This window comes from Orycteropus afer, unplaced genomic scaffold, assembly GCF_000298275.1.
Source record: "Orycteropus afer afer isolate SDZICR_OR568_19922 unplaced genomic scaffold, OryAfe1.0 scaffold00169, whole genome shotgun sequence".
NCBI lineage: Eukaryota > Metazoa > Chordata > Mammalia > Tubulidentata > Orycteropodidae > Orycteropus > Orycteropus afer.
In genome coordinates, this window is record NW_006921756.1 from 6,085,994 (window position 1) to 6,103,394 (window position 17,401).

Genomic DNA, 17,401 nt, shown 5'->3' on the forward strand with positions numbered 1-17,401 from the left:
TAATCAGTAGAACTGACACTTGAATCCTGGGGTAGCTGAACCAAAGCCAAGGTTCTTTCTACTTTCTCTTTCTTTGTCACAGAGACTCTCTATTTTTCTGTCCCAGTAGTGCTATGTAAGCACAGATAATGATAATTCAGTAAACCTTGCTAAGAGCAAACTCTCACATTCTTCTAGCCTAGCTTCATCACTTTCTTTGATGATATTTTAGATTAGAGCAGGCACGAAGCGTGTGCATTACCCAGTCTGACATGCCATTGAGTCCTTAGTCTCTAGCAAATTCAGTTACATGCAGTTGGAGCACACCTTCTGTAAACTCAGTGGCAACTCAACACCCATTTACCAAGTTCTTACAGTGCACAGAGGGCTATGATACAAATGGAACTGGATATTGAGGTACACAGTCTTTGTTTCCTAAATAGGAGAATCTTACTTTTCTTACTGTAGTGGACCAAAAAATATTTTTTGTAATGATATTTTTCATAGTGAATAGGGCTAACTTGTATAGCTAATGGAATAGTGTGCAAATTACATAGTATGGGTTCCCAGGCTACATCATGGAAGTCTTTGTAGCTTTACCTTGCTCTCAGATCACTCACTGTTCTGGCTACCTAGTGCTTCTCTGACAAGAATATACCACAAATGGGATGGCCTTAACAAATCAGAGTTTATTTTCATAGTTTTGGAGGCTACAAGTCCAAGTTCAAAGTGCCAGGCTCTAGGGACTGTGTGAAAGACCCTCGACCTTGGGCTTCAGCTCTGCCTCTTGCTTCCAGCCCACTGAAGCTAGAGGTATTTCTTCACTCAGGGAGCTACTGGCTGCTGAGGCTAACAAGTCCAAGGTTGACAAAGAAAATGACACAGTCCCGATGTTACCAAACCACACGGCAGGCCACTAATTCAAGTCCATTGTAAGTCCCAAGGTCAGCAGAGCATGGCAGGCTGTTGAACAATGATACGGCTACATGCAGGGTCCAAGTGTGCCATAAGCTAGAGACTATCCCCAAGGCTTCTCCTTATATACAGGAAGCAGACCCCATCCCAAGGGCAGCTACTTAGATGCTTGTGGTAGATCCCACCATGAAGTTGATTGCCAGTCTCATCATGGGGAATAACTACCACCAGTTGCCCAGCCACTCAAACAGGCCCAGCCAAGCTGAAATACAAATTTAACTACCACACTCACCCTGAAAGAAATTAGCTGCCATGTCATGAGGATACTAGTCTAGAGCAGCCCTATAGAGAAGTTTATGACAAGGAATTGAGGTCTCCTGCCATTAGCCAGCACAATTTGCCATCCATGTGAATGAGTCACCTTGAAAGCCAATCCTCTAGCCCTGGTCAAGTTTTCATCTAACTTCAGCCTCAGCTAACGTCTTGATTGTAGCCTCATGAGAGACTCTAAGCCAGCACCACCCAGCTAAGCTTCTACCAGATTTCTGACACACAGAGAAACTGTGTGACATAATAAATGCTTGTTGTTGCTTGAAACTGCTGAAGTTTGGGGGTAATTTTTCATGCAACTTAAACAGTTAAAATCTACTATAGGTCAGGCATTTTACTAAATTAGCCACTTTATATACACCATATCTAATCTTCACAAACTCTGAGAAGCTTTATGACCATTCTGCCCTTTTATAGATGAGAAAATATTTATAGTAAAAATCTCACGGTCTTCCACCTACAGCCTGTTGTTGTACACACACAGCATAAATAAATAGGTAAATAAATCAAAAGTACACATAGCACTATGCCTTCTTTTTGGTTCATTTGGAACAGATTCAAGAATGCCTACTTCTTTGGGAAGAATTTTAAAATTCTTCTGATGGACAACTAATTATATTTAAAACACTTTCTGATGGACAACTAATTATAATGGCCAGTGAAACAAAATCAGTACTCCCTCTTCCACGTCCATGAAGGAAATGACTACTTAGATGGACAAATTGCTAACTTCTATTCTATCTATAGTGTTTTGTCTTTGATTTCTTAAAGAAGTAATTGTTTAGGATGTCTGCACTAGAGATAAATAAAAAGAATATTTGATGCAATTACAAAAGTGATAGTTTCCACCTTTATCCTTCATATTTTTTATGGTGTCTGTCTATCCCATGGCTGGCCTGGGGTGACTGTAATTGCTCTGCGTCATGCCAGGGCACAGCACATTTCTCCTCTGAGAGATCCTATGCTCCATAAGTACAGAGGCAGCCTTATGCTACTATAGACTGTTAGCCATGAATTTAGATTTCCAGCCTCTGAACTGGACTTTCAGCTAAAGCTGGATGGGCCATCATCTTCTCAAACCCATTGTGAATAAGGCTTAATGCTACTCACAGAGCTTCTGTTTTGGTCTCTAATGTACACACCATTTCATACCAGTATTATAATATACTGGGAGCTCTGGTAGCATAGTGGCTAAGACACTTGCCTGCTAACCAGACGGCTGGCGGTTCAAACCCACCAGCCACTCCTCGGAAGGAAGGTTGGGCAATCCTACTTCCATAGTGATACTGCCTCGGAAACCCAAGGAGGGGTCGCTATGAGTCGGGGCCGACTCGACGGCACACAACAACAACAACAACATTATAATATACTAGAGGACTTACTGTTACATTTAATCTTATTTATTTATTGTCATTTAATTTTCACTTTATCCTTATCAAGTAAATGTGAATGGAAAACTAAGCCCCAAAGCAGTTCACTGACTTGATGAAAGACATGGAGCCAAGAAGTGGCAGAATCAAGATTGGAACCCAGGCCTGCCTGGTTCCCAAACATCTATTATACTCTATTGGCTCCTGGTGAAGGCTGTCGTCCTTCTCTGTCTGTTAGGCATATGCTCTGGTCTCTGCAACCTACTATTCCAAAGTCTTGGTACCTATTCTCAGCATCCTTGACCACTGGTGTGGAGCTGGCTTTCACCAAGAAAGCCATCCATGGGTCCAAGATACTATCCACAACTGAAGATGAATCCTGTCATTTCACAGATGTGGAGCCCTTGCTCAACCTAGCCTCTTGAATAGAAGAGCTGGTAAAGAACAGATTCAGATTTGCTTTGCTCTCAGATCTTATAATTCACATTATAAATTGGCTTAATTTCACTACAGAGATAGTCACTACAAATATTCATGTAATCTTGGCCATTCCTAGATAACACCAGTTCCAGATTTACCTAACTTCAGCCAAATCTTAGTCAATAAACACAATGGATTTTCCCAGCTAGAGATACTTGCTCAAATACAGGCTCATAAAGACCCAATTGGGAGCTCTATTGGTGTAGTGCCTAAGGCATTTGACTACTAACCAGAAGGCGGACAGTTCAAACCCACCAGCCACTCCTCAGAAGGAAGAGTGGGCAATCTACTTCTGTAGACATACTGCCTCAGAAACCCAAGTAGGGGTCGCTATGAGTCAGAATTGACCCAACAGCAGGGAGTTTGGGGTTTAAAGGTTCAATCACATAATGAGAACCAACAGAGATCCTTCTGGGACTTCTGGTTAAGAGTTTCTTGTTTTTCCTACTAGACTAGAATTTGGGAGAATGCTAAATCTGCAGCTGCTAAAGCCATCTAAAGACTACATGTGGTCTGGAAATGGAGTTAATACTGAGAAAGCTGAGTTAAGAAAAGGAGACAAACAGGCTGGGTCCTCTGAGCCCCTAGATCAAGATGCACTGAAAGTCACGTTTATTTCTGGATTATCCATTTATATCAACCAATGAATTCTCTATTTTTGCTTAAGCCAATTTAGGTTAGAGTTGAAGAATTCTACTTATATCATTCCCTGTGCCTTAATTTTAGCTCTGGTGACCTGTCTTGAACTCCAATTTCTCCAGGCCTGGGGCCTCCATTCAGCCTAATAGCCAATTCCTAACATCTCCTTCCTGACCTGACCTCCCTCATGTTGACCAACTATGGTGCTTTTTGGTGTCACATCACTGATTCTCCATCCCAGCACTCAATACACTCACCTGGAAGTTCCAAAACAGGGCAACCTGACTCCTTTTCTTTAACCCTCATCACCTGAGCCCTGAAATGTGGCAGCCTATGTCAATTTTCCAGGAAAAATATCCTAGAATAGATAGTCTGTCTGCTAGAGACTGTAAGTCCTTGCCTTAAAATATTTGTCAGATTCTGGAATTTGTTTACTTAGATTTAATAAATCCTCTGAATAATGCCCAATGTTGTTGTTTATCATTGTTGGCATGAGAAACAGAGGTGGGAGTGCAAACTGATGCAACCTTTCTGAAAAACGAGTTGACACTAAGGTTTCATAATTCTTTAAACATATTAATGCTCTTTGAGTCAGTAATTCTACTTGTAAAATATCCAATCTAAGAAAAGTGTACAAAAGAAGTACAAAGCCTTTTTCACAAATGATTTTATGGCAGAGTAATTTACAAGAGCTAAACATCTGGTAATAACACAAATGAACAATAGAGCATTTTTTTTGCAAATCAAGCTACCTTTATAAAATGGAATATGCTGAAGCCTTCAATAAGTATGCATTTAAAATGGTCATAGACTTTGTGCTAGTAATTCCATCTTTAATAGTCTATTTTAAGATAATCACTTAAAATGAAGATACAAGTATGTACACAAAGATTTAAACATCATAAGATTGAGAAACTAGAATCAAGTTAAATATCCAGCATTATTGGCATGGAAAAATATTTGTGCTATAAGATTAAGTGAAAAATAAGAATAAAATTTTATATTTTATATGATCACAACTATGCAAAACAAAATTATACATGTATAGGCAAAAAGGTAAAAAAGTAAATGTGTTAAAATCTTAAATAGTGATTGCCTCTGGGAGATAACTGATATTTTCATCTTTGTAACTTCTATTTTTCAAAGTTTGCACCATTGGCACATTGTAGTTTTTAAAAGAAAAAAGTTATTATAAAAAGATGGTAAGTATGTAAACTACATAGCAACATGGAAAGTGTTTATGAAATAATGTTAAGTGAAAAAGAAGTATATATAAAAATTTATCGTGATTGCAATTATATAAATAAGTTCTTGCACATAGACAAGAACTGAAAGGGAAAATGTATAAATAGAATTAGTTTTTGTATCATGCTAAGGTTAAGGATTAAACCAAACCTAAACCCACTGCCAGAGTGGATTCCAACTCACAGTGATCCTATAGGGCAGAGTAGAACTTCTCCTAAGGTTCCCAAGGCTGTAAATCTTTTCAGAAGGTTACTGCTTCATCTTTCTCCTGCAGAATGACTGGTGGGTTCAAATCACCAACTTTTTGGTTAGCAGCCAAATGCTCTAACTACCGTGCCACTAGTACTCCTGTTTGGGATTTATTTTTCTTCGCTAAAGATCTTTAAGGAGTTCTGGTGGCATAGTACCTGAGGCATTTGACTGCTAATCAGAAAGCTGGTGGTTCAAACTGACCAGGCACTCTTCGGAAGGAAGGTTGGGCAATCTACTTCCATGGTGATACTGCCTTGGAAACCCAAGGAGGCATTGACCGACTTGATGGCAGTGAATTTGGTTGGTGTTTTTTTAAAGATCTATTTAAAGCTATTTTAATTATTTTTTACTTTTACCATCATCCCTAATCCATTGCTATTATTCTGCTAACTTTCTGCACATGAGACCAGGGGTCTTCTGGTTTGACTTCACTCTTGGTCCTGGCCACTCTGAACTGGCTCCCCAGGGTTTGTGTGGCTCTGGAAATGGCAGTGGCTAGTTTGGTCTCTCTTGTTCCTTTAATCTCCAGAGGGGCTCATGGACTAGTACTTTAGTTGGAGACAAAGCCCAAAGTTGCCATGTGATGGCCAGGAGGCTCAGTTCATCATCATTTAACACAGGCATTGGTTTAACAAGATTAAGAAGGGATAAACAGATGGGACTTTTGTTTCCTGGAGGTTTCTATAAAATCTTAAGAAAACTGATTGCCTCTTCAGCAATTGCTGTAGTCTATTTAATGAAAGAGCCCCCGTGACTATGATGTCTGTGACATTCTAGGCTTTCCTAACACCCAGCAAAATTGGTCATCTTGAATCTTGCCTAGGAAAGAAGATTCCAAGGGCCAGTATCACATATGAAGTGATATTTATACATAGCAATGGAAAAGGCAAAGGCTTTAGAATCAGACAGATCTGTGTTTGAATCTTGACTCCATCACTTATTAACTCTGTTCATTAGGCCATTCATCTAACCTTGCAGCAGCTTAGTCTGATCATCTGCAAAATGGGAAAGATGATTCCTGCCTTATGGAATAGTAGGAAGGATTATCTGGAAAAAAAAAAAACATATATAAAGGGCTTGACATAGTTCTGGCTCCAAGATGAATATAACCCAATTTTTAAAAAAATGTACTGGAATAGATAAATACAGACAAAATAGGCAAAGGATTTGAACAGACATTTCTCCAAAGATGTACAAATGACCAATAAGCATACGAAAAGGTGTTCAACATACTAAGTCATTAGGGAAATAATACCCCAAATCATAGTGAGATACCATATCACATCAACTGTTGTTGTTATGTGCCATCAAGTTGAACCCAACTCATAGCGACCCCTCCTTGGGTTTCGGAGGCAGTATCACTACGGAAGTAGATTGCCCCATCTTCCTTCCGAGGAGTGGCTGGTGGGTTTGAACCCCCATCACATCAACTAGGATGGCTAAAATAAAAAAAGATGGGCAATAATAGGGGTTGGTATGATGAGCATTTGGCAAACTTGGAGCCCTCATACATTTCTGAAGGGAATGTAAAATGGTACAGCTGCTTTGGAAAACAGTTTGGCCATTTCTCAAATTTGTCAGCCTTAAGATACCACCATATAACCTATCACTTTCACCCCCAGGTATGTGCTCAAGAGAATTGAAAACATATATGTACATACAAGCTTGTCCATAACCAATATCGTTTATAATAGCCAAAAATTTCCATCACCTGATAAATGAATAAATAATATATGGTAAGCTCTGGTAGCACAGTGTCTAAGGCATTTGACTGCTAACCAGATGGCTGGCCATTCAAACCCACCAGCCACTCCTTGGAAGGAAGGTTGGATAATCTATTTTCATAGTGATACCACCTTGGGAACCCAAGGAGGGGTCGATATGAGTCAGATCCAACTCTATGGAAGTAAGTATATCCATACAATAGAGTATTATTCAGCAATAAAAAGGAATGAAATATTACTACATGCTGCAACATGCATGGACCTCAAAAACATAATGCTAAGTGAAAAAACTGAGTGTGTGCAAAGCAGGTTCTAATGGCCAGAGAAAGCCTGTGTGTGCAGAAATAATAAGTAAGGGAGAAATAAGGATTGACTGCTTATGAGTATGGAGTTTCATTTTGGGGTTACAGTAATGTTATGGAATTAGATAGTGGTAATGATTGCACAACTCTATGAATACACTAAAAATACTGAATTATACACTTTAAAAAGGTGAATTCTATAGCATGTGAATTTTATCTCAATAAAGCATTATAAAAAGAAAAGCAGTGACTGGCACTTTAAACTTGATGGTGGGGATATTAAAATCTTTCTACAAGTATAATATAGTATATTACTTATTGCCAAATAGTCTAATTCTCTTCACTATAGCACCCTTCCCTGTGGAAAGACTATAAAAACACCAAAACCAAACTCACTGCCATCAAGTCAATTTGACTCATAGTGACCCCTCCTTGGGTTTCTGAGGCAATATCTCTATAGAAGTAGATTGCCCAATCTTCCTTCTGAGGAGTGGCTGGTGGGTTTGAACTGCAAGCCTTCTAGTTAGCAGTGAAATAGCTTAGGCACTACACCACTAAAGCTCCCTGGGGAGACTATACATCTGCTAAATTTAAGAGTGTTCATGTGACTTATTTTGGCCAAGGAAATATGGGCACAAGTGACTACTTCTAAGTGTATTTTTAAAGAGCAGGTTCATGGTTCACAATCTCTCTCTTTTCCCTCTGCCATGGTGACCAGTATAGAAGGTGCCATTAGTGTGTTATCTTGGCACTTGTTATTCCTGCACAGGTTGAGCAATTTCCAATGTCAGCATCTGCAACTCTATTGCTTTTTCTGGCCACTGAAGTCTGCTATGTCCACACACTGAACAGATAGGAAGTGCCAGGGTATTAACACCACCACTACTACCACTGCTCTTATACCCCTCAAAGATAACTCAGAAGCACATTTTCCACACTGATTCCCAGGGTCCCACAGTGGGATTAAATCTTAGTTGTTCTCAGTCATATCTTGCTTTGTGATTAACCTTTATTGGCTCTCTTTCTGTGTTTTTTTTTTTTTTTTTTCCCTATCTCACTTTCCCATTCCTCTACTAATGTTTTTGGGATCATTTTCCAAATAAATTAATTGTATTAAATTTTTTGTCTGTTTCTGGGGGAACAGAAACTAAGACAACCTGTAGTGTTCCAGATAAAGGATACTGGGTCAGCTTGGGTGCTGGTGTAAAGAGGATGTACAGCAGAGCTCATTCCAATTCATAATGGACACATAGCAAAGGTGAGAAATAAATCTTTTTTTTTTTTTTTTTAGTTCTGAGAGTTTGATGTCTTTTACTTCATTATAATCTAACCTAATGTAACTAGTTCCCTATGGATACCTATCCTCAGTAATTCTCATTCTAGGGATTTATCCTAAAGAAATAATTAGAGATGCACAGAAATAAGTCATTGCACAAGAATGCTCACTGTGGTGTTATTTATAATTAAATAATTGGAGATAATTAATACCTAAAAATAGGGAAGTTTCAAATACAATAGAATGCTTTCCAGCTATATGAAATTTACTCAGAGAATATTTAATAAAAGTGGAACATACTTATGCAATATTCAACTAAAAACTTTCTATGGTATGATTCCAATTTCATTTTTAAAATTACAAACACATTTATATATACATATGCAAAAATAAGTTTGTCTTTCAGCCTGCTGTTAAAGGTTTCACTTAGACAGGAGAACACCTCCACATACTGCTTTCCTTTTATTTAGGAGGCTGTATGAGAATAAATTTTCTAATAAGCAAAGAAGGAACCATAGTTAGACTTTTGTGTTGAATGATTAAATAAGCTCATGCTTCAATAAGCCCACTATTCCCACCAAATAATAATATTGGATAAGATAAGAAAAGAAAAATGAAAATAAATAGTTGAGGTCCATTGTGCGAAACATATTTCTATGAAGCTAAAATGTATTAAAATACATAAGGGTAAGTGGTTTGGAGGAAACCACTTGCTGAGATCTGGATGTTGAAATAAGCATTGACATTTTAAACACTGTACCTTATGGGATAAGAAACTAAAAGTGCTCCACGGGAGATATGGATCAGAGACAAGCTCCTGCTTTGAGAAAGGACCTTAAGTAGAGCTCCTCTGTCTTGAAAGGAGCCTAGAAAAAAGGCTGCTGCATAAATTTTGGTGAGATAAAGCTCCCTGGTGTAGCAGTTCTAGGGAGGTGAGGAATATAGACACAGGAAGCAGAAACAATGCCAAGCCATCCTGCTGACTTTTTGTGACTGGATCTGCCATATTTCTAGTGCTTACCAGCTTACTAAAGATGTAAGTAGAGGCAATTCCAAAAACCATCACAGAAGGAAATATGAGCCAATGGGAATTTGGGGGTGGGGTAGGGGAGAGAGAGAGATACAATCAGAAAATTTCCTCCTTAAATTGAGCCTACAAATTTCAGAACACATTAAGAAATCAAATACTAAAAATGATACTGAAGAAAACCAACTGGACATTGAATTCTCTCCAGATGAAATTATTTTATAAAATATTTAAATAATAATTTTATATAATATTTTTAAATAAGTATATTGATTATGTTCAAAGAAACAAATAAGACATTAAAACAAAACAAGGAATTATAAAAACAGAACAGGCAGGAATAAAACAGGTAGATATGAAAACAATTAGAAATCTTGGAAATGAAAAATATATATTTACTGAAATATTTAAAAAAAAACCCACCTAAAATATAGACTAGATGTGGTCAAAGAGTGAATTTATGAATGCAAATTACTTGTGAGACCCTTACTCAGAATCAGGACAGTAAGACAACACAATAGCAAGTTAAAAAAAAATCAGTTAAGAACCACGGAAGACAGATTGAGAAAATACAATATTCATTTAATAGGAATTCTCGAAGAAAACAATCAAAGGAAAAGGGAAAAAAGCACTATTTGAAGAGAAAATTTGCTGATAACTTCTAAGCACAAAAGAAAGACATACATTCTTGAATGGAAATTATTATCAGAGTATCAAGCAGGAAAAATAAAACTAACTTTACATCTAGATATAGCAAAATGAAAAGCAGAACAATCTTGGTTCAAAGACAATCTTGAAACATAACAGAGAAAAAATAGGTTATTAAAAACAAATGGTGACAGATTTCTCATCAGCAATTATAGATGTCAGAAGAAAAGAAAACAAAAACCCTCAAAGTGCACATAAAAATCATCCTCAAACTGAAATTTTACACCTAGACAAACTATCATTCAAAAGGCAATCAAATAAAGATGTACACAGTTTAAGTTGGCGTAGTGCCTAAGGCATTTGACTGCTAACCAGAAGGCTGGGAGTTCAAACCCACCAGCCACTCCTCCGAAGGAAGATTGGTCAATCTATTTCCATAGATATACCACCTTGGAAACTCACGGGGTGGGGGGAGGGGGGGATCGGTATGAGTTGTGTCAACTTGACGGCAGTGAGTTTGGTTTGGTTTTGGCAGTTTAAGAGGATTATTCACAGACTCTAACTAAGAGAGCTACCAAAGGATTCACAGCAGGGAGTCACCATGGATGTTAAATATTCTGAACATCATCTATAGATGAAGATGAACCACCATGACCACTCCTAAATACTCATTAAGCCTGCCAGCGCTATTACCATCTTTTGGTCAGTTTTGCTTTAAGGTAAAATACCTTTCTGCAGAGTCTCTGGCAAAACTAAACTGCTCAGCCTTTCACTGGGCTAGATGACAGGTAACATAGCAAACTTGTGAGACAATAAGCAAGAGAATACAGAAATTCATAAACTGTACAGGAAAAGCCAAGTAATCTTTAAAGGTAATTATATAAACTAGTTTTATTTTTACTAAAAAGATTTAATTATACAACAATAACTATTCAGTGACAGGCTAGTGTTCAATAGGTAGTGAAAACTCCCTTGTTGTAGCTGAAAGAAGGATAAAAATTCTGAATAACTGGAATTTGTTAGAACTATATAGTTAAGAATGTATCAGAGAAAATGAGTTATACATATGTAAACAAAAAATAATTAAATTTCTATTTCATAACATATATAAAGATCAGCCCTAAGTGAGATAAACTAAAGACCCAAAATTTGACAACTTTTACAAGAAAATATATGAAAATATCTTCATGATATCCAGGTAGGGAAGGGATTTCTTAAATATGTCACAAAAGCAAAGCTTACAAAGGGAATGATAAACTACAGTTTTTTTTTTTTTTTAAATCTTCCATGTAAAAAATACATTATAAATAAATAAAAAATATATATATCAGAGTCTGGGAGAAGACACTTCTAAGGCATATAAGTGACAAAATAATGATATTTAGAAAAAAAAAAAAAAAACCTCCTAGAAAGCAATAAGAAAACAATCCAATAGAAAATGTACAAAGGATATAAAAAGCCAATTCACAGAAGTAAAAAGCAAAATGGCCAGTAAACATGAAAAGATACTAAACCTCATTAGTAACCATGAAAATATATAATAACAATGGGATATCACTTCAAGTCTATCATGATAACTAGTAAAAATTTAGTAGTTATCTAAGTCTGACTATTTCAGGTATTAGGGATGCAGGAAAATGGAAACTCATAAATCGCCATTGGAAGTGTAAATTTGTCCAACTACTTTAGAAAACAATTGGCTATTATGTAGTATATTTGAAGTTGCATATAATCAGCACTCCCTCTCCTAGGTATATACCTTAGAGAAATTCTCATACATATGAACAGGAGACATTCAAACAAATGCTCTTTGTTTGCAGCTAAAAAAAAAAAAAAAAAAAAAAGAGCTGGAAGTAATCTAAATTACCATCAAACATAAATTACCATCAAACACAGGGATTTAATCATACGTGGAATACTATACAACAGTTAAAATGAATGAACAAGAGCTATGTCTAGCAACATGAATGGACTCTAAAATATAAAAATGAGTAGGGCAGAAGTGACAGAATGACATTTACAGCATGACTCCATTTATAGGAATTTGTAAAACAACATTGGTATATGTTTGAAAATATGAATATAGAGAGACATTAGATTCATGATCATGGTTACCTCTAGGGAGAAGGGAAAATAATGCAATTAGGGAGGAGTATAGATAATTGTTAACTATATCTGTAAATTTTCTTTTTTTAATTGGGAACATGTAGCATAGATAGTATTCTATTGATATGATAAAACTGAGGTGTCTGTGGTATGGACAGTCAATAACTGTTTATAACGCTACCCTTTTCTACGAGGAAGGAAACCTCATTTTATTGTGCTTTGCTTTATTGCATTTTGCTGATTTATTGCCTTTTTTTTTTTTAAAATAAATTGAAGGTTTGTGGCAACCCTGTGTCAAGCAAGTCTGTCAGCACCAATTTTCCCATAGCCTGTGCTCATTTCGTGTCTCTGTGTCACACTGGTAATTCTCATAATATTTCAAACTTTCTTATAATGCTATTGCACACTTAACAGACTAAAGTATAATATGAACATAACTTTTATATGCACAGGGAACCCAAAAATGTGTTTACTTGCTTCATTGCAATATTTGCTTTACTGCAGTGGTGTGGAACTGAGCAATATCTCCAAGGTATGCCTGTGTTTGAAATTATTCACAATAAACAAAATAAGATGTTAAAGAAGGTACTACATAGATTGTTAAGAGCTTTAAAATGCCCAGTCAATAATGACAGCATCAAACTGCAGTTCTGTGCTGCAGGTGGTCTGATGAGGAATGCAGACAAGTCAGTACCTTCTGCTTGCAGCCCCAGTGAGGTAGCAAGCCCACTGCTAGACATTGCAACTTCAGGTGAGGTGGGGGATGGGGATGAATGCAATGGTGAGGATGGTTAACAACAGTAAAGGGAAGTGCTTTTGACATAGGATAGAATTATCTAGATAATACATGGTTTAATGGTGTTTCCAAATCTTTCCAAGTCCTGGCACACATGGATATTTGTCTCTCACACTGGAGTACAGGCAACTAGCCTTGGGGTTCTGGCTGCCCCAGGTCCTCCCTGTGTCCCCGAAAGCTCATCATATGTGTTGCCCATTTGTAGTACACCAGTGTGCTGTGACACACTTCTTGGGAAGCTCTCTTTTATCATCTAAAAGGAGGGAAAATTATAAGCCACTCCCACTCTGGAAGCATTTGGCATTCTGCAATCATAAAATTGTTCAAAAGGTCTGCATTGAGAGTCACAACTACACTGTTTGAATTTGTACAGTAGTATTTAGGAGCAGAGAGATCTAGCACAAGAGACAGGGAGTTAACAGTTTTGAAAGTTCCCTTTTAAAATAACAGAAGACAGACCAAGAATCCTTTCCAATTCATACTGTAGCATAATATCAGGGAGTGATCAAATGAAAATGGTTGTGGAAATGAGCAATCTGGGTCAGGGTTTGTGTAGTAGAACAGGACACAATTACAAAGGAGAGCAACTAAACAGGACAGGACAACACCTTAGTGAGGAGGCACTGGTAAGTCATGTGAGGGAACCACTCCAGTTATGCCAGCCCATGATTTAGAATTTCTATATGTGAGTTAATTACACAATTCATTCTAAAAGTTAGATAAATTTTTTCTCCAAACTTTGTTCTCCAGAAATCCCAAGTGGAAACACTCTACCAGGTGGAAATACAGTAAGATGGATACACTTTATATTTGCAGTCACCATCTTACCCTTCAGTAACACAGAATAACCAGCTTTGGTGTAGGATAATCCCTACAGAGGGCAAATTCTCAATCTCTTTGTGAGTGAGCCAACTAGCCAACTCGATACAACATGGCAAGCTTTGTTGAAGGCAAGGTTGACATGGGACAGTCATAATGTTAAAATATTGAAATACTCCGCCAGTCCCACTGAGCTGCCCTATGATCACTCTGCCACACTAGCCTCTCTTCCAGGTTACTATCTTCCCCTCTGGCAACAAAGGTGTTAATGCCTAGCACAGCAGGGAGCCATCAGGGATGTAAAATATCTTGAACATCATCCACAGATGAAGATGAACCACCATGTCCACTCCCGAATGCTCATTAAGCTTGCCAGCACTATCACCATCTCTTGGCCAGTTTTGCTTCAAGGTAAAATATCTTTCTGCAGAGTCTCTGCCAAAACTAAACTGCTCAGCCTTTCACTAGGCTAGATGACAGGCCTAGAGGAAAGGAAAGACATTTTAAATCTCATGATCACAGCTTTGTGTTGGGGGGATTTTATCTTCTCTTGAAGGTGAGAAGCAAGAGTCATCCTGACCCTCTGCACACCAGACCAGAACCTGGCCACCTTCTCAGATGGGCCTTCCTCATGAGCCATATTGCCTTCATTCCATGCCTCTACCAGGCAGTTTGCCCATTCTCTCTTAACTTAAAACTTATTTCTCAGAAGACCAGAACACTTCCTTGACACTTGCTTGGGAAACGTGGCAATAGAATTTGCAGCGACATCCAGGGAATCAGCCCTGTCATTTGCAGAGTCAAGAGCAGGTAGCAGAGGGCTGGGAGGAACAAAAGAAACTTCCCATAGGGCAGAAGAATTGGGGGAAAATGGAAGCTCAGGGCACAAGAATTCTGCTATTCATTCAGGGAGTCAAAGGATGAGGACAGGAATTGCATTTGGATAGGCATCCAGGCAGTGCTCCGAGAAATAAGGGAAAAGCCAAAGCAGAACACCTGCATCTACTCACCAGGGCTGGTTATCGTCAGGAGGTCAAGTTGACGCTGTTGCTGCAAAAGAAAACACATTGTGAGAGCACTGATTCGAGCCAGAGCCAAACTTATGCTTAACACATGAGGTTGGACATGCACAGTGGCTGTTCAGACTCACAAAGCAGGGTCAACTATAGAGAAGGTGGTGTTTATGCACATTTCTAGAGAGGCCTTCCACCCTAGAGGCAAAGGGGAATGGGTGGCCTTTATGCTTGGTCTTGGATGCACAGATGGTCATAGCCAAGAGCCCCTTAAAGGTCTTCCAGTTATACCTCTATTATGCTAAGGAAACGTGAAGCCCAGAAAGGAAGGTAGCTTATTTAGGGCCACAAAGAAATTCCCATTCCTAACTCCCAGTCTTAACCAGACAGACTTAGATACTTCTTTGCTCACACTGGCTGTACTGGCTGAGTATTTGATAATACTGGCAGCACTCTTTACCTTGAGTCCCTGGGCCATTGTCACATTCTGATACTCCTTCTGACCAAAATATGCCTGAGCTGGTTTAGTTGTACTTTCTCAGCAATGTTATGACAACTTTAATTACTGATGACCAACCAAATCCCTATCCCATTTTACCACACAGAATTCACAGAAAATAATATGTCTATCACACTAGGGTATGTATGAATCAGACTTCTTATGTTTGGAGGCAATTGGCCTTGGCTTCTCCAAGGGCTGAGGTAATCAATATCTCAGCAGGCCTGTTCCTTCTCATAGCACACCCACTGAGAGGCTCTGTCCTGGACTGAATATCATGGGAATCGGAGTGTGAAGTAGGTATAGGAGGCTGGAGGTGGAGCACCAATAAGACACCAGTCAGGATTCCTTAAATCTCAGTTTTCCTGCTGACCTTTTTCTCTTTCCTACACTTGCTTTTTCATTAGGAGCACTGGATGTCTGTATTAAAAAGGGACAAAACAAACTCCTCTCCCAGCCACCTTCTTGCATTGCAAGAACTTCTGATTACTGGGTGCTTCATCCAGTGGATCCCTTGCCACATTTTACCTCATCTGCATTTTCCTCCTTATTTTGTCTCTCTCCAAGAATGGCTTCCTGAAATTCTGCTTAAGCAGAAAGGGGAAGGGAACAGAACTTTTTGAGTAGAAACTGTAGGAGAGGTATAATACTAGGAACTTTGATGTATCATTTCATTTCATATTCTTAGCAATCCTACAGGCTGGGTATTGTACAGTGGAGAAACATGAGGTTCAGAGAAGAGAAATTATCTGCCCAAGACCACATCTTCATTGAATGGCAGAGCTAGGATTAGAATTTACTCAGTTCCAATGCTGGCTCTACTGCCCAAAATATGACAGGACACACAAATTACCTAACATGATGCCTCTTACTTAATAGGCACTCAATATTAAGAATGATTTAGTATTAGGGAGCTCTGATAGCATAGTGCCTAAGACATTTGGCTGCTAACCAGAAGGCTGGCAGTTCAAACCCACCAGCCACTCCTCCGAAGGAAGGTTGGGCAATCTACTTCCATAGAGATACCACCTCAGCAACCCAAAGAGGGGTTGCTATGAGTTGGGATTGACTCAATGGCAGGGAGTATTTAGTACTGATGTTATTATTATTGTTATTATTTTGTCTTTTATTATTATTGTATATTAATAGCATGTGGTTCTTGGTTCCTTGGTTATGTGTCTCTTCCCTTTTCTCATAGCTATGTATATTTGGAGTTCACAGGTCATTGAGTCTGATATCACACCAGAACAACAATCTTCTCTGCAAAGTTCTAACCAGCTGTATGAACCACTTGTGTTTCATTCCTTTTCTTGACTGGGAAGTCATTACTTCTTACTGGCTGGATAGCTCTACTTTGAACAGAGTTGAGAGCTGCTGCCATATGACATCACCATAGCTCAATGACATTAGTTTGGAGATGTGAGGAAGTTCCGTGTCTTCTCTCCAGGCTGAATAGTCCCAGTTCCTTCACTCCTCGTAGGACCTAGTCTCAAATCTCTTCATCCTTCTGGTCACCCTCTTCTTCCATTTAACTTTTGTTTGTTCCAGTTGAAACATCTTGAGGTCTCTCTACCCCTTGTTTCAGTAACTTCTCATGGACCTACAAGCAAGACTGTATCCTTTCTTGACCCTCTCAATCACATATTCCTGTTTTCTTGCCAGCTTATAACTTGTTCCAGTTGACATTTTCAAGTAAACAAAGCAAAGATGCCACTGACCTACATTATGAGCACACTTCCTCATGCTCAAAAGAAACACACATCCACACATGTGGGCTAGAAGGAATGCTGGAGCCAGGCAACTTTCCACTGAACCAGGCCAATAGTACAATTGGCTTAAGCTGCCTTTACCAAGGCCAACCTGCATGGCTTGGTCCTTTCTTTATGTATGAAGGAAGAATCTAATGTGTCCTTCTTTTTCTCCACAGGCTTAAGTTTTTGATAATCTCAGTTGATGATGGAGGTATATTTACTTGAAAAGT

General features: G+C 38.5%; 1 protein-coding gene across 1 annotated transcript in view; it reads right to left on the minus strand.

The window, feature by feature from the left end:
• AGBL4 (AGBL carboxypeptidase 4) overlaps positions 1 to 17,401 on the minus strand; it is a gene marked incomplete at its 5' end in the record, with an annotated part of 1,767,058 nt that overhangs the window by 519,542 nt on the left and 1,230,115 nt on the right. Inside the window, one exon of the mRNA XM_042781774.1 lies at positions 14,919 to 14,958. Coding sequence (XP_042637708.1) covers positions 14,919 to 14,958 — 40 coding nt within the window. The remainder of the gene's footprint in view (positions 1 to 14,918; positions 14,959 to 17,401) is intronic.